General features: G+C 44.9%; 1 protein-coding gene across 6 annotated transcripts in view; it reads right to left on the bottom strand.

Moving 5' to 3' along the window:
• Positions 1-21,954, bottom strand: part of ltk (leukocyte receptor tyrosine kinase) — a 213,470-nt gene that overhangs the window by 53,639 nt on the left and 137,877 nt on the right. For all 6 annotated transcript variants that reach the window (XM_078563097.1, XM_078563094.1, XM_078563098.1 and 3 more), the window contains 2 exons: positions 14,657-14,809; positions 6,487-6,597 (listed from right to left, as the gene is read on the bottom strand). In XM_078563097.1, the coding sequence (XP_078419223.1) occupies positions 6,487-6,597; positions 14,657-14,809 (264 nt within the window). The remainder of the gene's footprint in view (positions 1-6,486; positions 6,598-14,656; positions 14,810-21,954) is intronic.

The following is a 21,954-nucleotide window of genomic DNA, read 5'->3' as shown; positions in this document are numbered from 1 at the left end:
TTTTTCTGTCAGGTTCTCTCACCATAGTAATTCCATCCTGAAGGAATTTGACTATTTGGTCTATCGTCCCTGTGCCATTTTGAAAGAGTTCTCCAATTATTCCCGCTTCCCTGCTCTTTCCCCCTTTTTTTTCTTTTCAAGTATATATCAAATTCCCTTTTGACAGTTACTGGATAAACAAACATCACATTGGCTTAGTAGTAGCACTGTCCCTTCTTGAGTTAGAAGTTTGTGGGTTCAAGTCCCATTCTAAGACTTGAACATACAATCAAGGCTGACACTTCAGTGCAGTACTGAGGCACTAAACCAAGGCCCCATCTATCTGTTCCGTGGTTCAGACTTAAAAGATCGCAAGACTCTTCGACAATCTTTATGTTTGAAATGCTTGGGACGTGGAAAGGTGACAGATCAACACAATCAGCCACTCCTTGTTAGCCACAGTGGTGCAGCAGGGAAAAATACAACCTCTCTACTAAATAGCCAATACTGGCATTCTGTAGTTACCACAGGGCACATTATATCTAGTACTCATTCACACTTCCACTCTGTAGCTACCACATGACACAGCACCTTAATACCCAGAAACATAGGCACTTCTTAGCTACCACAGAGTACAACTTGCTGATATTCATTAATACTTGCAATTATAATACACTCTAGGTTATGGATTACCTGCTTCCACAACAACAACTTGCATTTATATAGCACCTTTAACATAGTAAAACATCCCAAGGCACTTCACAGGAGCATCATCAACCAAAATCTGACACTGAGCCACATAAGCGGGATATTGGGACAAATGGCCAAACACTTGGTCAAAGAGGAAAGAATCAAACAGCTTCTTAAAGTGGAAGAGAGAGGTAGAGAAACTGAGAGGTTTATGGAGGGAATTCCAGAGGCTAGGGCCTAGGCAGCTGAAGGTATAGTGGAGCAATTAAAATCAGAGACGTGCAAGAGGCTAGAATCGGAGGAATGCTGAACTCTCTAAGGGTTGTAGGACTGGAGGAGATTACACACACAGGAGAGGGAAAAGTCAAGGAGGGATTTGGAAACAAGAATGAGAATTTTATAACTCAGACGTTGCCAGGTTGGGAGCCAATGTAAGTCATCAAGCACAGAGGTGAAAGGGACTTGCTGCTGGTCAGGGCTTGGGCAGCAGAGTTTTGGATGAACTCATGTTTATGGAGAGTGGAATGTGGGAGGCCGGTCAGGTGGACAATAGAAAAGTATAGAGGTAACAAAAGAATGGATGAGGGCTTTAGCAGATGAGTTGAGGCAGAGGCGGTGACAGGCGACATTAGAGAGGTGGAAATAGGCGTTGGAAGCTCAGATCGGGGTTAAATATGACACCAAGGTTGCAAACAGGTCTGGTTCAGCCTTAGACAGTTGCCAGAGTGATGGAGTGGGTAGTTAAGGAATGGAGTTTGTAGCAGGTACTGGAGACAATGGCTTCCGACTTCCTAATATTTAGTCAGATAATATTTCTGTTCAACCAGTACTGGATGTTGGTCAAGCTGTGTGACAAATCAGAGACAGTGGAAGGGTCAAGAGAGATGGCGCAAGACAGAGCTGGGTGTTGTCAATGTACATGTGGAATCCAGCATGGTTTCAAATGATGTTGCTGAGTGGGAAATTGAAGAGGGTCAAGGATAGATCCTTGTGGGATATCAGAGGTAATGGTGCAGGAGCACGAACAGAAGTGATTGCAGTTGATTCTCTGGCTACAATGAGCTAGTTAAGAATAGACGAAGCGAGCACAGTCCTACTCAGCTGGATGACAGATTAGTGGCATTAGGCAAAAATGATGCGGCCACAACTGTGTCAAAGGCCACAGATAAGTCAAGAATGATGAGGAGGATAGTTTACCATTGTTACAGTCATAAACATATGCAGACCTTAGTTCCAGCTGAATTCAGCTTATCTGTTACAATGCAACCACCTAATTTAAATAAGTTCCCACCACACCTACAGTACAACTCACCATATCCCCGAAGGAACCAGGTAAGAATTGCTCACCCTGAACTACTTGGAACAAGTGCACCATGTTTATACTTGTTACTCAGGTCACATTGGAGTCAGCTTACTATGTCCAGGCAGCTCATTCAGACTAATACCCTGCTGGCTCTCAGTATTCAAACTATCCACTTGGAACTGGTTCCATTCAGCTCTCTGTGTTCAGAATCCTTTCTTCTAATGAATTTGTAATCCAACTGTCATTTCAAAGCATAACTGATATCATTCTGACATACATCAGTTATAAACTCTAGTGGACGTACAATAGATACTCGCATGCTGAAACACTGAACAGCCTACCAGGGTTTGACATTAAAGACCAAGGAAGTTTACTTGTTCCTAATTTATATGGGATTATATATATATATATATAAATATATAAAAAATTGTAAATGATACAAAGCAATTTAAGTAAACCTATACCAAAATATCACTTTATGTCATCCATTTAATGCGTTGGGATCAAGGAATGAGGAGAATTCTAAACTTAACTAATTTACTAAGGAATTCTGAAGAGTATAGGAAAAAGGATTAGTCCGTTACCTGGTAGTGTAGTGGGGGCAGAAGAAGCATGAGAACCATCCTCAGTATAGTGAATGGGTAAACTCAATCTACAGGAACTAGAGAGGGACATGGGGTCAATTCACAGGGTAGGCCGGTGTTGGAGAAAATTCTCAGATTGTCTAATGAGCAAAATAACTCAAATGGTCATATAATGGGAGGAACGAGTCCAATCTCCAGCTGAGAGGATTACAACTCTGACCTCCTTAATGCTCTTGGTGACTTAGTAACCAAGATCAATGATGTTAAGGAGAATCTATGGAGTGCATTTTACAGCCTCAGGATGTTGCAAAGCACTTTGCTGCCAATGAAGTGCTTTTGAAGTAAAGTCACTGTTGTAATGCAGGATGGTCTACATGAGTCTGTGCATCCATTGCCTGGTACTCTGGTCAACACAGAGAAAACTGCACTGAATTTCCCGGTGTCAGAGAGAGGCTGTCTCATCAGTCTGTCCCTTCAAGAAGTCACAACAGCTTCACAAACACCAAGCACTTGGGTTGCTGCAGCCAAAGCTGAAATATACAAAACCCAACGCTGGGCTCTAAATACCCATATGCAGGATTATAATGTAATAGACTGGGTCAAATATAGCTCCTGTTACCCATAAGTGTCACAACTAAAATTTAGTCTTTTGGCCAACTGATGTAGGGTACAAGTAATCTATTATACCCTCTGCTCACCTAAAGATACAAGACAGAAATTCAGGATCTATATATTGCATCAGCCATATTAGTTAATTAGGATACGATAGCAAATGTTCTACAGCAGCAGAACTATCTACTGAACCGATTTTGATATAAGGTATGAGATCAAAGAATGGTACTTCATGCAAATGACAGTATCTAGCAGCAAATATTAATAGATAATCAAGTAAATAAGACATGTAATTCAGGATTTTTGGTCATTTTTCTACTTTACTATTAAATAAAAGATGAATCTCCCCATAGCTCAGTGAGTTTAATTGGAGTGTAGCTGAACTATTTGGACCAGATAAATCCCATGTTCCATCCTTGGTCTGCGCTGATGTAGCTTGTGGCTACTAATAAAGTTCATGCTCCCTGGTTAGGGAGGGTGAAACTGGCCACTGTTCCTGATCCTGTTTACTATACAGAGAGTACTGCTGGGAGGTTGTACACATGCATGATCAGTCAAGGAAGATGCAATCTCATCATCAAAAGCTGGCCAGTGCTTGCTTTCAAGGCTCATATATGACCACTGGCCAATTAGCTGATGGGCCTTCAGCAATGGCGCAGTAGAAAACGAGGAGTCAACTTGGACATGAGAGCAGAGAAATAAAAATTGTTGGAAAAAGAAAAATCAGAGAACAATTACAGAAAAATAAACGCAGGTTAAAGGAATTATGTCAACCATCCTATCAGCGCCATTAACACTGATATGGAATAAAAGGGTGGATATGTGATAAAGGCACACGTAAGAGACTGTTAACAAAAATGAGGGTGCATGGAATTGGAGGCAACCTACTGACTTGGTTAGGGAAGTGGCTAGTTTGTAGGAGACTGAGCAGCTATAATGAGTATGTACTCAAACTGGCAGGATGTAACACGTGGTGTCAATCAGGGATCTGTTCTGATGCCTCAGCTTTTTGCTATATTTATAAATGATCTGGATTAAGGGATACAGAACCGTCTATCTTAATTTGCTGATGACTCTAAGTTAGGTGGTGCAGTAAACAGTGTAGATGAGAGCAAGAGATTGCAAAGGGGCATTGATAGATTGTGAATGGGCAAAAGAAGTTCAATATAGGTCATCCGGTTGGACCTAAGAAAGATAGATCAGAATATTTTTCTAAATAGCAAGAAGCTAGGTACTGTGGAGGGGCAGGGAGGTTTAGGGGTTCAAGTACAGATGTCATTAAAAGCTAGTGAACAGGTACAAAAAATAACCTTAAAGACTAATGGATTGTTGACCTTTATCTCAAGAGCACTGGAACAGAAAGGGTCGGAAGTTACGCTACAAGTGTACAGAGCTCTGGTTAGACCCCATTTAGGAACATAGGATTTAGGAGCAGGAGTAGGCCATTCAGCCCTTTCAGCCTGCTTCACCATTCAATAAGATCGTGGCTGATCTGGTTGTGGTCTCAATTCCACTTTTCTGTCTGCCCCTCATAACCCTTGACTCCCTTGTCTATCAAAAATCTAGAATACTGCACTCAGTTCTGAGCTCTGCAATTCAGGAAGAATTGGACTTGGAGGAGATATAGAGTCAAAAACATTACAGAGACTAAAGGGGTTAAATTATGAGGACATGTTCCACAGATTAGGCTTGCATTCCTTTGACTATAGAAGGTTAAAGGTAATTTAATTCAGGTACTTTATATGATTAAAAGGGTTGATCAGGTAAATAAAGGGAAACCATTTCTTCTGGAGGAGAAGTCCAGAACAAGGGGCCATAACATTAACGTCAGAGCTGGGCCATTTAAGGACGATGTTAAAAAGCACTTCTTTACACAAAGGTAGCAGAAATCTGGAACTTTGACCAAATTGTTGGAATTAGGTCAATCGAAAAGTTTAAAATTGAGTTTGTTATATCTTTGTTTTTCAAGGCTATTTAGGGCTACAAAACCAAAGGAGGTAGATTAAGTTTTGATACAGATTAATCATGATCTAATTCAATGGCAGAACATGCTCGAAGAGCTGAATGGCCCACTCCTGCTCCTACATTTCACAGAGGATCCGGTATCTTACGGTCTAATAATATGCATTTATGGAGAGACTTTTACTACTTGGTAAGTGGCCAAGAACAATAGGCCAGCTGTCTTTTAAAATAATTTGAGGAAGTATAATCAGCAGATATGAACTAAAAATAAATTTGAAACCAAAATGAAAGGTACAGTTTTGCTCAAACAGTGTTAAATATTTGGAATAATCTGACAAATGGGGTAAGATAGGCAAAATCCTTGTGATATTCCATATGCAGGTGGATAAAATGAGTGATAGAGGGAACTGGAGGAATGAGATTTTATTCACATTTTCTTGACGTCTTATCCTGAGTCAGCTCCAGAATTCTAACTTGCACCAAGTCATGTTCATCCACCTTCCCTGTCCTTGCTGGCCTACATTGGCTCCTAGTCCACCAATGCCTCAAATTTAAAATTCTCTTCCTCATGTTCAAACTCCTCGGCCCTCCCCATCTCAGCAACCTTCTTCAAACATTATAATCTCCAAGATCCTGGCGCTCCAACAATTCTAGCCTCATGCGCATCCTCGATATTCTTTGCTTCACCACTGGCGGCCGTGCCTAGGCTCTAGCCTCTGGAATTCCCACCCTAAACCTCTCCACCACTCTACAATTCTCTTTCCTCCTTTAAGACCCTCCTTAAAAGCAATTGATTCTGTAATACTTTGGCCAAACTTTCGGCCACTTGTTCTAATGTCTCCTTCCTTGGCTTAGTTAGTTTTTGGCTGATAACACCTCTGTGAAGCACCTTGGGATATTTTGTTATGTTAAACAGCAGCATAAATGCAGGTTTTCCTGCTACCTCATGAACTGACATTCTATAAATTTTGAGATATGCATACTGGGTCTTCCAAACTTTAGCATCTAGGTAACCAACTCTGGTATAGGTAGGAATATAATGAGCCAGGCATTCTATCTATACAAAGAACATAAACAGGATTAAAGGTGAAGCCGCATAACACACATATTTACACTGTTATCTCTTGCGTTACTAACTTCCTTTCCTAGCCTGTGTCAGATATGGATGGATTGGAGGAAGTGAAGCTGGTGGTTAAATGTTTTCAATGATGCGTTCATGCACAGAATGGCGTTATTGGAAGAAGAACCGAGCAACAACAATTTAAAACCAAAACGAAAATTTCTCCTGAGCTCATAGCTTGTGAAATGTTGGTTGAGAAGGGAGCTGTGCAGTACAAAGTTTAATGAAATTCTTACTGAGAGCAAGTCCAGCACAGGTTAGAACTACACCAGTAACAATGGTGGACGTAACCACGACAATTATGAGGGAGAAAGGAAGATGTCCTTCTGGGTTGGCGCCTCCAGCAACTGCAGACAAAGGGGGAGAAAAAAGAAGCACCCATTAAGACTTCATTCACTTACAAGTAGCTTTCCATTATCAATCCGCAAAGATATTTTAGAAAACTATTGCTTTAAAATCTATGTTGGCTCATATTTAAAATTGTAAAGAGTGGCAAAGCCTATCAGTCAAAAGGTAAGTGGCCAAGAACAATAGGCCAGCTGTCTTTGAAACACAATACATTCCATGCAATAAGAGACATTTATTGCTGAGTGTTGCCGATATCTTATCAATATATCGAGAGCATCTAGATTGCACCTATATTCAGTAAAGAGGCTATTCAACTCCATTTTTTATTCAATCCATACCAGTACCAAAAAAAAATCATCAGAAACATGCAGACAGTACAGAAAAAGGGCTGGCAATGAACAATATGCTCTCAATCATTGTTAATCACATGGGGCAGAATTTTCCGATCTGGAGACTAAGTGCAGTGGCGGGTGAGAAAGTCGGCATGATTCCTGCTGGGCAGCAAGATGAACCCGTGTGACCTTCCGCTTTTTAGCTCATTAATTATGCATCAGCTCGTCGAATCTTGTGGCAGGGTGGGCAGGGATTCGTCCACCCGCCGTTACCTCATGGGGTTGAAGGTCCTGTTGCCATATATAAATGGCATCCAGAGAGACATTCAGTCACTTTGGTCCAGGTTGTTATGCTGGACAGGTACTCCAAGGTGCCAAAAAGATCCAAACCCTCCGCTCCACCGTTCAGCAAGTCCTCCCTAGGGATTGTCGTCCAGTCTGTCCAGGAAAGGCGGGAGGTCCTCTTTCCTCAGGCTGGGAGCAGGTGGTCTTCCCACCTGACTAGACCAGCCTGGGAGGAGGTCGCCGGTGTGGGGGTCAGTGGGAAACAAAAAAGCACCACCCTGCAGTGCAGGAAACAAATGAATGATCTGATGTGCTCCACCAGCATGAGTGAAACTTCTACTCATTCCAAACTCTCACTCTCATAAGGGCATCAGGCAGTCTAAGGGTTAGAGTCCACAGCGATGTCACACATGAGCAGCAAATGGGACATCAGCACTGAATGTTTGTCAGCAACTTTAAGATCACCATCTCATGTAAGATCCTGCACAAACGGCGTCTTCAGCCCTTACTGGGGAGTGCTCAGCAGACAGAACAGGCATGCATGCTTCTAAAATGCTCTTTCATCCATACTGCTCACAGTCAATCTATCCGTCTTTATGCAGGACAAGATTTCCCACAACAAAGAGGAGAGATCCAAGACTGGAAGGAGGACACCAGAGTTGAGGATACTCTTCCCCCACGAGGAACAGGCCACAGAGCTGGCTGGAAGGGTTCATGTGTGGAAGGCGAGATCAGCCTCCCCACTACAAGCCAGTGAGGGGCATCCAGTATACGTCAACCACATGACTGTGAGTGCCCTATAATGTTGGAGCCTGCCTAGTCAATCACTAATTATCTCTTTCTTCTATTCCAGCTCCCAGTGAGAAAAGGTGAAGGATGTGCTCCAGCAAGCACCCCACACCTACACCAGCTCAGGTGAGGATGCAGAACAACCATCTGATGAAGACCTTTCACTACATTCACCTGGACCCTCCACCAGCGCAGATATACACACCTCAGTGGGACCTAGCTTTAGAGCAGGTTAGGGTTCATAATCTGGTAATCACCTCACAGACACGGGTCCACAGCAGGCGGGGGCAGCGACAGTCGGGGTCTCTGACACTCACAGGACTGCTGGACACCAGGCCCCCGCTGAGACTGAGTCTGATGATGAGCTTCTGATATTGGCCCTGACAGAAATGTTGGAAATGCAGGGAGAGGCAGGAGAACATAAGGCAGGGTTGTCAGAGGCCGTTAACAGACTGGAATGAAGGATAGGGGAGCCCTTCCACGTTCTGTCTGATGTTGTGGCTCCGGCATGCGAGTGTATAGAGGTCTCCATGGGAAGGGTGGTCTTGGAGATTCAGGTCCAGCAGTTTCTGCTCGGACCTACACACCATCACACTAGCCAGGGGTGTGTTCCAGCAGTGACTAGGTGAGAGGGGAATGGGGCATGTCAACCTCCTGCCGGGTGCCCCTTCTCATCAAGGAGTTAGGGAGGAGGCCCTCCAGTACCCAAAGGGAGGAGGAACGCCAGCCAGACACCCCAGGGGTATCCACCCAGGACACGCCAAGGATGTGCTGCTACTCCAAATCCCCTCTGCCAGCGACCACAACTCCAGCAGGTCAGGATGAGGAGGAGAGCAAGAGACCCTTAGCAGGCCCTCTGAGCCTTGGGCAACCAGAGGACGTCCACCAAAGTCATTTTGGACAACATTTCATAGCAGTCGGCAAGCTGCCTCCACCTCTGCTGTGGATGGCGGGGCTGCACCTAGTTGTAGCGGTAGGGTAAGAAAAATTAACAAGTTTTGGATGCACAATGGTGACATGGCTGTTCTATCACTGTATTTACTCTTCAAAATTGTAAATGTAGTTTGCATTTATCTCTCTCCAAGTCTCAGGTATTCAAGAGCTAATCGATCTGATGCAAGGTCCCGCGTTTATTCAAGGGTCCAAAATGTACCCCGCAATGTGCTCCCACCTGGATTCTCGGATGCATTAAGTCTCACCCAGTCTCATCACAGTGATTAGCCTTTATTTCCAAATCTGCGACATTAACAAAGGCACTTCATATGTGACAGTGATAGCTGGGCAGGCATATTTGGGTTCAGGAGAATTGCACATCAAGGTTAGTGATTATCCTGATGCCACTGCACTGAAGTCTGTAGTTTGTGGATGGCACAAGTTTTCGTTGCGACAAATGTTAAAATAGTTTCTTCCAATTGTACTTCGCAATGCCGTTTATTTTATGGCAGTGAATTTTTGGGAAGAGTAGTATTCATCGTCAAACACCATAGGCTTTCATGCCTCCCTGCAGCATGCTATCGTCTCCGCGTTTAAGGCTGAACATTATTCATTTCTTAGCTCTCACTCTCACCATGCATGGCACTGAACGATGGAAGTTGGTTTTGTCGTGTTGTTATACTGATATAAAGGCATTAATCACTCATAAGGGATTGGGTAAACAATTGTGGGTTCATTTACTTAGACTAGGCACATGGGAACATTTATACATAGCTTAAATTGACTGGGCCACATTTCTTCCAAATGCCAAGGTAATGCAGGACTGAAACTTGGCAGGCTTTTGATGAATGCAGGGGCATGAGTGTTTGTAAAGAATCAAACCATGGTCCTGCCACTCTCTGTGAGGACGATGCGAACATGACTTGCAGCTTTGTGTGCATGCTGCAGAGTAACAGGTCACTGTGTACTGATGTCCGAAGGCATACTGGGGCTCAGTAGTAAGATGAGGCCTCTGCATTATTCATCCATGAGAGCTGATGAATGGAGAGATGATGCTGTCTGGATGTTGCGATTTCTTCAAACTGTCAAGTCCTGACCATTGATGAATGTCTTTTCCTGTTAGCACTGCCTTGCTAAGCTGCTGTCTCACTGGCATGAGTGCATCCATGCATGCAATGGATTTTCAGCTGCTTGAAAACTGCCAAGCCCAACAACCTGATGACGCCGTGGTTGAAAGGGCTGCTTAAAGAGGTGTGCTAATGGAATGCTAATCATATTCCACAGTGGCCACATGTTCCCAAGGCTACTGTGCCTTCCAAGGATGACCCCATCTTTAGGGCAGAAGGAGACTTGTACTGCTTCCGTGATCATTGTGAGGTTGATGACTTTTCCTGATATGTTGATTCTGACAATTGAAGGTTTTGTTGTGTCGCCTGCATCGAAATCTGAAGATAATTTTGATTGTGAAAACTTGTCTTCACTTGATTCCTCATGAAATCCTGTAGCTATGAGTTTGTCACGGGCACATCTGTCGTGCCTTGCCAGTACAATGGCATCCTCATGTGGGCCATTTGAATCCTCACCCGCATCAGTCATCCTCTTCCAAGTCTTCCTCATCTGAGGAGACAACTAGCTCCTCAATGAGTCCCTCTGGCAACACATCCCCCCTTTTCAGCGCTAGGTTGTGCAGGATGCAGGAAACAACGATGATGCTTGACAGTCTCTGTGGTGAGTATTGCAGAGCCCCGTCTGACCTGCCCAAACATCAGAATCGCATCTTTAAGAGGCCAGAGGTTTTCTCTATGAAGGTCCTTGTGGCAGATTGTGCAGCATTGTACCCCTCCTCAGATACACTCTGTGGCAAATGAACTGGCGTCATTAGCCATGTCTTCTTGGGTTGCCCCTTATCACTGAGGAGCCAATCCTCAAATATCTCTGATACCCGCAAGTGACTCAAAATGTAAGAGTCATAAGAGCTCCCTGGGTGCCTTGCACAAATATGCTGAATCTGCTTTCTGTGATCACAGATTAGCTGGACGTTCAGAGAGTGAAATCCTTTCCTATCAATGAATCGCACGGGCTGCTTCCAGGGAGCTCTCAAGGCTACATGTGTACCGGCGATGGCACCCTGCACTTGCAAGAAATGAGATCGCAGTGAAACCCACAACTCAGGCAGCTTAGCTTGCTTCATCCAGGCAGAATTGCATGTAATAATGAGCTTTACTGAAAAGGGCATCTATCATGTCTCTTATGGGTTTTTGTAAAGCCAACTGTGAAATTCCACAAAGCTCCTCAATGGAGCCCTGGAAGGGTCCACGAGCAAAAAAAAGTTCAGTGCGCTGGTAACTTTTGGAGCAACCAGCATTGGATGAACTCCAAGTCCGTGAGGCATGAGCTCCTCATGGAGAATGTGGAAAATGTGAGCAACCATGTCCCTAGACAAGTGAAGATGCTGTGGCAATGTCTTTCACTCATCTCCATGTATAAGCTCCGTCTTCTGTAGAACCTTGGTCGTGCCAAATGTCTTCATGGATTTGGCCCCCCCTCAGCAGCATCTGGGACTTCCTGGGGCTCCACTGGTTCTTGATCCCCAGGGCAATGGTCTTCCAGGAGTCGTACCAATTGACGACAGGTCCCTCTTCTCCTTGTTCTAATCAGACCCATCAACAAGGCAGCGTTGTCTGCAGCCCGAATTCTCTATTCATCCTTGTATCTATGATTGGATACAATTGAGCAATCAATGTTAGCTTCCCTTGAATGGTCTCTCTCCATAAACAAGGCAGGAATCCAGTCTTCAGCCCTTGACCTGCCCTCAGTCTGTACATTGCATACCAAGGCCACACCTTGCAGGATGATATCATCCGGGAGGATGACAGGTGGCTGCGCATTCCTCTCAGACGTGGTTGCGTATTCACGAGGGTCTTAATTAGGCTCAAAAGACCTATGTCCTATAACCCACACTCAGGCTTCTGGTATTTGTCCTCCAGTTGCCTTGACAATAAGTATCAATATCCAATCCTTGCAGTTATATCATGACTGCAAGCATGGTGCCTTGAATGTCATGACCAGTACATTTGGAACATTGAGGCTTATAGGGTCCATGTTGCTTCTGTGCAGCAGCCGGGGCCATTGGTTATTTGATCCTACATCCACTCTCACATGCTTCAGTAAGAATCAGATGCCAATTAAGACCAAATGCACCGCAGTGCCTAAACCTAACGGAATCTCGCCTAAATGTGCACCATTAGTAAATGAGCCAAGCTCATTCATTGTGCATTAGACCCTCGAGTCCAGCACTCAGCTGATCCATGCTCTCCATGGTTTGAACAGGAAATTTATAGGGTCCAATCAATTTATAGGGTCAATCGGCCCAAAATTGCTGTGCTGAACTCCTCCCACACACCCTGAGACCCCTCCCCGATTGATTTTTTTCTAGCTTGTTTGTCAACTGTGTCATTCTTCGGAGAATGCAAAAATGGTGCTGTTGACTTTTGTGAGTGCGGCCGGCTTCCAACCTCCCCCATCACCCACCAAGGTCCAGCCATCCTCCTCCATACTCGCCACCCCCTGATTCCCCTTTGTCCTGTAGGTACCCAGCCTCCCCCTGTTACCCTTGACCCCATCATTGTTCATGTAGATATCACTGTTCTCCCTGCTGAACTCTTTAATGTTGATGTCCCCATGCCGTTTGTCGACCGGATCCCTCCCCTTCTCGAAGCCACACGCACCCTTATTTTTCGGGACCCCCTCCATGAGACCATCCAATACCCGCCATGACTTTTCAGCTACTGACATACAGGATCCTTTCTTGAACGTTACTGTGCCCTCTGTCTCACAATACCATGACTTGAAACCCCAGGACCAAATGCCTTAGGTGACCGACCACACCCTGCATACCATACTGTGCAGGACCGTCACTGCACCAAGAGTCCTCCCCATCGCCCAGGGCCGAGATCAAGACATTTCTGCTATGCAGAGCCCTTTATCATGGCCCGTACAACTTCAGGACAGTTTCTTCAATATGTCCCCGACAGCATGGCCTCAGCCTCAGGGCAGCCTCATCAATATGTCCCCAACAGCATGGCCTCAGCCTCAGGGCAGCCTCATCAATATGTCCCCAACAGCATGGCCTCAGCCTCAGGGCAGCCTCATCAATATGTCCCCGACAGCATGGCCTCAGCCTCAGGGCAGCCTCATCAATATGTCCCCGACAGCATGGCCTCAGCCTCAGGGCAGCCTCATCAATATGTCCCCAACAGCATGGCCTCAGCCTCAGGGCAGCCTCATCAATATGTCCCCAACAGCATGGCCTCAGCCTCAGGGCAGTCCCTGATTATTCCACTGCCAGTCTTATAACTCTTGCTCCAGGACCGTCTTTCACTACTCCACTCTGCTCCTTGACCACCCCCTAGACCTGCATCTGTCTTATCCCTCCCCTCTCATATTCCCCCACCCACCCCAGTCCTGGCTCTGTCTCCCCATCCTCTCTCGTGTTAAAGCCCCTGCAGTCCTGCCTCCATCTCACCCCTCCTCTCGTATTTCCACCCCCAGTACTGCCTCTGTCTCCCCTCTCCCCTCTTGTGTTAACCCCCCTTCAGTCCAGCCTCTGTCTCACCCCTCCCCTCTCATGTTCCCCACTTTCCCCACCCCCGAGTCCTGCTTCCCGCAGGTCTTGACTCCCATGCCCAGATTTTGCACAGTTTGTGATACAGGCGCCCGATATTTCGCAGCTATGGTCTTAAAGGAAGGTGAAAGCAGTGTCTGCTGACCTCCAAGTTGAACATGAGCCAAAGCTCACCAGCTGCATGCTATTTATTTACACTCGTAAAACTGAACATTCTCATTATCCACTGGTGGGGCTCTTAATTTGGAGGGAAACATAACTCCAGTGAGTTGGCCTTTTAATGGGCATTCATGAGATGCAAATGAATGCAAACATGATTCCTGACATAGGTCAATGGGAAATTTGACCTGCCTTTTACCCACCATCAAAGTCAGGAGAACAAAACTCCAAACTAATTTTCCACCGGCGGGAAACAGGCTTTACCAATTACGCCAAATTTAGTGCCCTCGCCTGCCACGGTTCCCACTGCTGGCGAGATCGGAAAATTCCACCCATGCTTTTAATTATATTTATTATAAAGAATGTTAGGTTGCACTAGGGGCCAATACTCCACTCATTAGTGCAATACAAGTACCCATTCATTACCGTTCCAATAGCAATGCAAAGGTCGCTGTCTAAGACCTTTCTGCCTGAGTGCACCGAGGGGCTGGGAAAGGTATAGACCCCTCGGGCTGTACGGCTGACAATGAATGTATGCACTGAATGCTAATTGTATTATAATTGTATTGAAGCACCTCAGAGTGAAACATGATGTATGTTGATAACTCCAATACCATTGCACTGTCTGACTGGCTGTAATGACAATATTGAAATGATTTTAACATTCATTGATTGTATTGAAGCACCTTGCGATCCATGTGTAAAAGTTGAATCTGATTGCACTTTTTGTGATGGCGATTTAGGAATATTTTGTAATGTTCTTTCAGATCTTTTATGAATAAAGTATATTTTTCGAAAAAAAATGCAGAACCAGACTTCCATTGTACTGACGATGAGAGTGCCAAACATCGCACTGACAATACAGAGACAAACTTCCATTATACTGACAATACAGAGCACTTTATTATGCAACCAGATCTTGAAATTTGTTCTTACCTGTACAGGTAACATTATCTTTGGCTAAAACTTTGCCACCCAGGCACAGACACACTATCTTCTTGGACTCCTGGTCCCGTACACAGTTGTCCGACTCACAATGACTGCAGTTGATATGGATCCGAATTTCAGCTTCTCCATGACTTTCCATGGCTGTAAACAAAGTGAAAAGCAACTTAATCAGAGGCTGTTGGCAGCAAATTACACTGAAAACCCAGATTGTGAACCCAAGTCATCGACAGAGCAAGGTTTTGCTGAAGAGTTCTGAACTTCACTTTTGAAAATGAGCAAGTAGCACATTCTGTGTTTCAATGGTAAGTTATAGTGAACCCTTCCCCTGTGGAGTCTATTAAACAAACCACATTAAGTAAGATACAATGATGACAGTCCAAGATGAGTCCTCAATCTTACACCCTTTCCCACATCCTCCACTTGCCCTTCCTGGCCAGCCTCTCTTTCCTGCTACAATTGATTAACACTCTCCCTTTATCAGTTTACTAGAATCACAGAATCTTACAGTACAGAAGGGTGCCATTTGACCCATTGTGCCTGTGTCAGCTCTTTGGTCGAGCCACCCAATTAGTCCCATTCTCCACACTCTTTCTTCATTGCCCTGCAATTTTTCCTCCTTCAAACATTTACCTGTTTTCATTTGAAAGCACGGGCAAGGTTTTGCTCTTTAGGTCGGGACCCCGGCATCGGGGTCAAATGGGGGTTAAGACCCACACTGTGTGGAAAACAGTCACACAGCAGTGATTTTCCTTCAGTTGTCCAATTAATGGCCAGAAGGCAGGCTTGCTGTCCAATAATGATGGTGGGGAGGGGGGCTCTCAAAGCTGGAGGGCTATTGGAGCCCTCACCCTCCCCCCACCCCCAGCACTGAAGCTGCAGCCTGCAGTTCAGGTAAGCGATAGAGAGAGGGCATCTTTGTTTTGAAGCAGAGGGCTGGATTTTTGCAGTCAGGCTGACCCCGGAGGCCTTTTGAAATGGGAATGTGAAGTCCCGCCCCCATTTCCAGCAGATCCCATTTTTGTTGGTGTGAGAAGTGGGTGGGGTGTGAATGACATAGATGGAAAACCTGAACACAGCTGTTCCATTTGAAATTAGTGCTGAGCTCAAATAGGCTCCATTTTCGCTGTTCCAAAGGTCTTAACAAGCAGTGTAGGAATCATGAATTTATGGAGGAGGCGTAGATGCTCTTGACGGGTGGATAAGGTCTGTTTAAGTATCATGATCTAAAGTTATTTAAATCCCAGCCTTTTAAAAATAAAAGAAAACAGGCTGCAGCTGCCAGTTAGAGTAAAAACAAACACCCTCTGCTGGAGTGCATTGATTGACAAGCCATCTGGTTTAGCTTAGAAAAACCCATTACCATCTGTTCCTGCAGGTTCAATAGACTTCATTGTTGGCATTTCCCAAGGGCTGTTCTTACAGCTGAGCCCATTATAAATGCTTGGCTGAGTTTCAAAAGTACCTAGCTCACCTATGTTAGTGGGGGTGGGGGGAGCTGAATTCACATTATAATTGACAGTTTTAAAATACTATGAAAGAATTAGCTGTCCTTGATGTGTTTATGGAATGAAACTTTATTTGTTTCTTTAACGGATTAATCATTGAAGGGAATTTAATATCTTTGGATTTCATGAAATAGATTTTTTTTTCTGTATCAAATGTTTGTGACTAAGTGTTCTTTAGATTTTTAGAAGCTTAATTTTTTTCATCTCCACATGGCTCTTGAGGTCATAGTGGATACTGGGTAAGTGGCTATGGAGATGGCATGAGTGGTGAGAGGTAGAGAGCCTAACAATACTTGGCTGAGGTTTCAGGGAACAGAGGTGGGTCTTCTAACCAGCCCACCTCAGCACTCACCCACCTCCTTGGCGACCTCCAAACTGCCTCCCCTCCAGACTCAATAACTCTCCTGATGCCCTGGAGAGAAAATTATGCCTGCAGGGGTCACTTCCAAGGAGATGGGTCTGCTGAGTTGGGGTATTCCTCAACTTGAGCTTCCCGCCTCCATGTTGAAAATTTGGCCCACATTCTCACCAACATTTTAAACATTTAAATTTAAAATTGCCCACAGTTGCCAGGCCATCATTGTGGAGGAAAACCCCTCCACAGGAAAGCCTGCAACCACAAATGAGGCCAGGCAGATGGGGAGGGGTTCAAAGGCTGCCAGAAAAGCCGGCCCCAGTCTGTCGCTAGAAGCCCGCCTCAAAGCAGCTGATATGGTCCCAAACATCTTGGGGTGGCTGACTGCAAAATTCCAGCTGGCCTCTGAGGATTGGCCTTAATAGGCCTTTAACTAATGTTAAGTAACTACCCATCACTTGCAGGTAGGTAGTTCTGCCGACTCCGATCTCACTTTCAGGAAAATGGTTGGAAGCAGGATAGAGCCAACAAATTGGCATGCCCCAAGTGGACAAATTTGTGGCCTAAAAATGGTCCCTGTTGATTCTGCTTCCAAAATCCTTTCAGTCAGTGCATTCCAGATCATGAAAACTCGCCTTTTTTTAAATTCATACATGGGATTTGGGCATCGCTGGCTAGGCCAGCATTTATTGCCCATCCCTAATTGCCCTTGAGAAGGTGGTGGTGAGCTGCCTTCTTGAACCGCTGCACTCCCTGTGGTGTAGGTACACCTACAGTGCTGGTAGGGATGGAGTTCCAGCGTTTTGATCCAGCGATAGTGAAGGAATGGCAATGTATTTCCAAGTCAGGATGGTGAGTGACTTGGAGGGGTGGTAGTCCCATGTGTCAGCTGCCCTTGTCCTTCTAGATGGTAGTGGTCTTGGGTTTGGAAGGTGTGTCTAAGGAGCCTTGCTAAGTTTCTGCAGTGCATCTTGTAGATGGTACACACTGCTGCTACTGTGCGTCAGTGTTGAAGGGAGGGAATGCTTGTGGGAGGGGTGCCAAACAAGCGGGCTGCTTTGTCCTGGATGGTGTCAAGCTTCTTGAGTGTTGTGGGAGCTGCACTTATCCAAGCAAATGGTGAGTATTTCATCACACTCCAGACCTGTGCCTTGTAGATGGTGGGTAGGCTTTGGAGAGTCAGAAGGTGAGAACTCATGACAGGATTCCTAGCCTCCAACTTGCTCTTGTAGCCACAGTATTTATATGGCTAGTTCTGTTCAGTTTCTGGTCAATGGTAACCCAGGATATTGATAGTGGGGGATTCAGTGATGGTAAAAGCATTGAATGTCAAGGGGCGATGGTTAGATTCTCTCTTGTTGTAGATGGTCATTGCCTGGCACTTGTGTGGCGCGAATGTTACTTGCCACTTGTCAGCCCAAATCTGGATATTGTCCAGGTCTTGCTGCATTTGGACATGGACTGGTTCAGTATCTGAGGAGTCGCGAATGGTGCTGAACATTGTGCAATCATCAGCAAACTTCCCCACTTCTGACCTTATGACAACGGAGCTGAAAATGGTTGGGCTGAGGGAATGTGACTTCAGAAGTAAAGCAAGGTACAAATGTGATGGGTTTTACGCAGTTGGGTGGGGGGAGAATAAAAGGGAAGGCCCGGGATAAGGTACAGGGTGGGAGAGATTAAATTACAAAGATGTCATGGAATGAAAGGCAAAGAGCGTGGTCATAGTTGCATTAAAGAAACAAAGCATTTGTGCAGAGTAAGTTTGAATGGCGCAATAATGAACAGCTCTGTCCGAAAGCAAAAACGTGAAAATCATGATTCAGACCAGCACAGGCAAAAAAAAGTCAAAATGGGCGACAGAGTTCATGGTCTGACATTATTGAACTCTATATAGAGTCCAGAAGGCTGTGAAGTGTCTGGCTGGAAGATGAGGTGCTGTTCCTCGAGCTTGTGTTGGGCTTCACTGGAACATTGCAGCAGGCCGAGGACAGAGATTTGAGTGCAAGAGCAAGGTGATGAATTAAAATCACAAGCAACCAGAAGGTCAGGGTCACACTTGCGGACTGAGTGGAGGTGTTCCACAAAGAGGTCATCCAATCTGCATTTTCTCTCACTAATGTAGAGGAGACCGCATTGTAAGCAGAGAATACAGTAGAGTAAATTGAAAGAAGTACAAGTAAATAGCTGCTACGCCTAGAAGAAATGCTTGAGGCCTTGGACAGTGAAGATAGAGGAGGTATAAGGACAGGTGTTACACCTCCTGAGATTGCATAGAAAGGTGCTGTGGGAAGGGATGAACTGTTGGAGTGATAGAAGAGTGGACCAGGGTGTCGCGGAGGGAACTGTTCCTTGGGAATGCTGACAGGAGAGGGGAGGGGCGGGGAAGATGTGTTTGATGGTGGCAGCACGCTGGGGTTGGCAGAAATGGTGGAGGCTGATCCCCTGAATGTAGGGGTTGATGGGGTGAAAAGTGAGGGCAAGGGGAACCCTATCATGGTTCTGGGAGGGAGGGGAAGGGGTGAGAGCAGAAGTACAGGAAATGGGTTGGACACAGTTGAGGCCCTGTCAACCACAGTGGGGGTGTCCTTGGTTGAGGAAAAAGGAAGACATGTCAGAAGCACTGTTATGGAAAGTTGCATCATGAGAACAGATGCAATAGAGATGGAGAAACTGGGAGAATGGAATGGAGTCCTTACATGACATGGGTGTGAGGAAGTGTAGTCCAGGTAACTGTGGAGGTCAGTGTGTTTACAAATATTAGTGGACCGCCTATCCCCGGAAATGGAGACAGAAGTCGAGGAGGAAAAATGAAGTATCAGAGATGGACCATGTGAAGGTGAAAGAAGGATTGGAAGGAAAGTTGATGACATTTTCCAGTTTTGGGCAAGAGCATGAATTGGCACTGATATTGTCATCAATGTACCAGAAAAAGAGTTGAGGGAGGGGCCTGAGTAGGACTGGAACAAGGAGTGTTCCACATACCCCACAAAAAAGACAGGTATAACTAGGGCCCATATGGGTACCCATAGCAACGCCTTTTATTTGGAGCAGGTGAGACAAGTTAAAGGAGAATTTTTTCAATGTGAGAACAAGTTCAGCCAGGTGAAGAGGGTGGTGGTGGATAGGCACTGGTTTGGGACTCTGTTCGAGGAAGATGCGGTGAGCCCTCAGATTGTCCTGGTGGGGGATGGCGATGTAGAGGGATTAGACGTCCATAATGAAGAGGAGGCAGTTAGGGCCAGGAAACTGGAAATTGTTGAAATGATCCAGGGTATGAGATGAGTCACAGCTATAGGTGGGAAAAGATGGGACAAGAGGAGAAAAAATAGAGAAAATGAGTCAAGATAGAAAGAAATAAGTTAAGTGGGGCAGAAACAAGCTGAAATGATGGGTCTACGAGGATTGTCCAGTTTGTGGATTTTGGGAAGGAGGTAGAAGCAGGCTGTTCAGGGTTGGGGAACTATGAGGTGGGAAAGAGTGGGGGGAAAATCTCCAGAGGAGATGAGGTCAGTGACAGTCCTGGAAACAATGGATTGATGTTCAGGTGGTGGGGTCATGGTCCAGGGGGAGGTAAGAAAACGTATGTGGAGTTGGCACTCATCCCCTTCAAGTTAGAGGTTGGTATGACAGACAACAACATCATCAGCATGTTTGATAACAATGTCAGGAAGTTTTAGTGGACACCTAATCGAACACCAGGAAAGAACTGAAAAGTAATTGCTTTTATTTCAGCCTTTTAAATGCCTGCCTCAATTTTGAATTTCCCAGGGTTTGGAATGTTCAGTGAGAGGCGGGGTGGTTTCCTGAAGCCTATGTGAAATGTGCCAGGTCAGTTAGTTCGTGAACTTTGGGGGAAGCCTGCTGTGGAGTTGGAAACCTTTTGACAGGTAAGTTTAAAAGGTCTTGCCAACTTTAAATGTCAAAGTTAGATGCTGTTTGATAAGTTAAGTATGTTTTTTAATGCTGCAATTGATAATAGGGCTCTGTCCTTAAAAGGTAAGTGACCATTAAATTGACCAGTATTGTCTAAGCATTCAGATACATTAGAGTACTTTTTCTAGTGGATAAAGTGCACTTCTGCATTCAACAGTATTGAGAATCAAATAGTAACATGTAATATGGGCATTGTGACTTGATTTTTACATTGATGTAAAGTCCAGACTAAGTTGAGCCTTTGAAATAGCTGAACAGAGACCTGACTTCATTGATTAAAAGTCTATATGTTGAGCCTTTGAAAAAAAATAACAGATGTCTAGCCATCTGTTGAGGCAACTTCAAAGGCCCTGGAAGGTTTGGTTATACAGTTATGCAATGGGGTCCAAGTATAAATTCTTGGCTGAGCTCCAAGCCCCACTAATGCATTTAGCCCAGCAGGGGTTATGTTCACAGCTGTGAAGGGGACTGTGAGCTTTGTTTGATTGAAAGTTTTATCAGATGTTAATGGAATTAAATTTTTTTGAATGTTTGTTTGTTGAATATTTAAGAGGAATAATTTTCTTTCAACTGAAGCTTGAATACCTGTGAGTTTGATTGACAGGTTTATGAGCTCCTAAGAGAAGAATTTTTTAAAGTGGAGTTTAAATGTATGATTTTTTTTCATGAGCATTTCAAAGTCTTCTAAGTGCTATTATAGGGCTTGTGAGTTCTGAACAGAATGAGTACTGGAGGAGTGGGTATGGAGGATGCATGGGGAATTGGAGTGGGCATGGAGGTAGCATAGGAGTATAGAGGTGCATGGGGGCATGGAGGAGCTATAGGAGATATGAGGAGGCATGGGAGATGTGAGGGAGAATGGAAGGGGCATGAGGGTGGGTGGAGAGAGCGAAGCATGAGTCTAAGGGGCCTAAAAGTCATGAATAGAAATGGACTGATGTGCCAGGGGGCAGAGGCAGGCTATCTAACCTGCTGGTTTGGGCATTGCCAGACCCCATTGCACCTTGGCCTGCTTCAGGAAGAGGCAATCCTAAATCTAGCCCAACCCAAACTCCCCAGAAAGAAAATAACATGTGCATGCAGGTTCATTCGGAACTTGGGAACACGACACTAGGAAATGGCCTGACGCGTGATTCCCATGTCTATCATGAAAATCTGGCCAAAATATTTGTTCAACCCCTCTGCCAGCTCCTCATTCCCCATGATAATTTCCCCTGTCATTGCCTCAAAGAGACCAACATTTACTTTAGCTATCCCTCTCCTTTTTCTATACATGTGAAAGCTCTTACAATCTGTTTTTATACACCTAGCTAGTTTACCCTCATTCTATTTTTCCCCCTTTGTATCAACGTTTTGGTGGCCCTTTATTGGTTTCGAAAACACTCCCAATCTTCAGGCTCACTATAATTTTTTGCCACATTTTAAGCCTCTTGTTTTAATGTAATACTATCCTTAACTTCCTTAGTAAGCCACAATGGATGTTGCTTGCT

Source organism: Cetorhinus maximus, chromosome 18, assembly GCF_964194155.1.
Source record: "Cetorhinus maximus chromosome 18, sCetMax3.hap1.1, whole genome shotgun sequence".
In the NCBI taxonomy this organism is placed as follows: domain Eukaryota; kingdom Metazoa; phylum Chordata; class Chondrichthyes; order Lamniformes; family Cetorhinidae; genus Cetorhinus; species Cetorhinus maximus.
The sequence above is the reverse complement of the archived record's forward strand: the minus strand, read 5'-3'. Positions and strand labels throughout refer to the sequence as shown.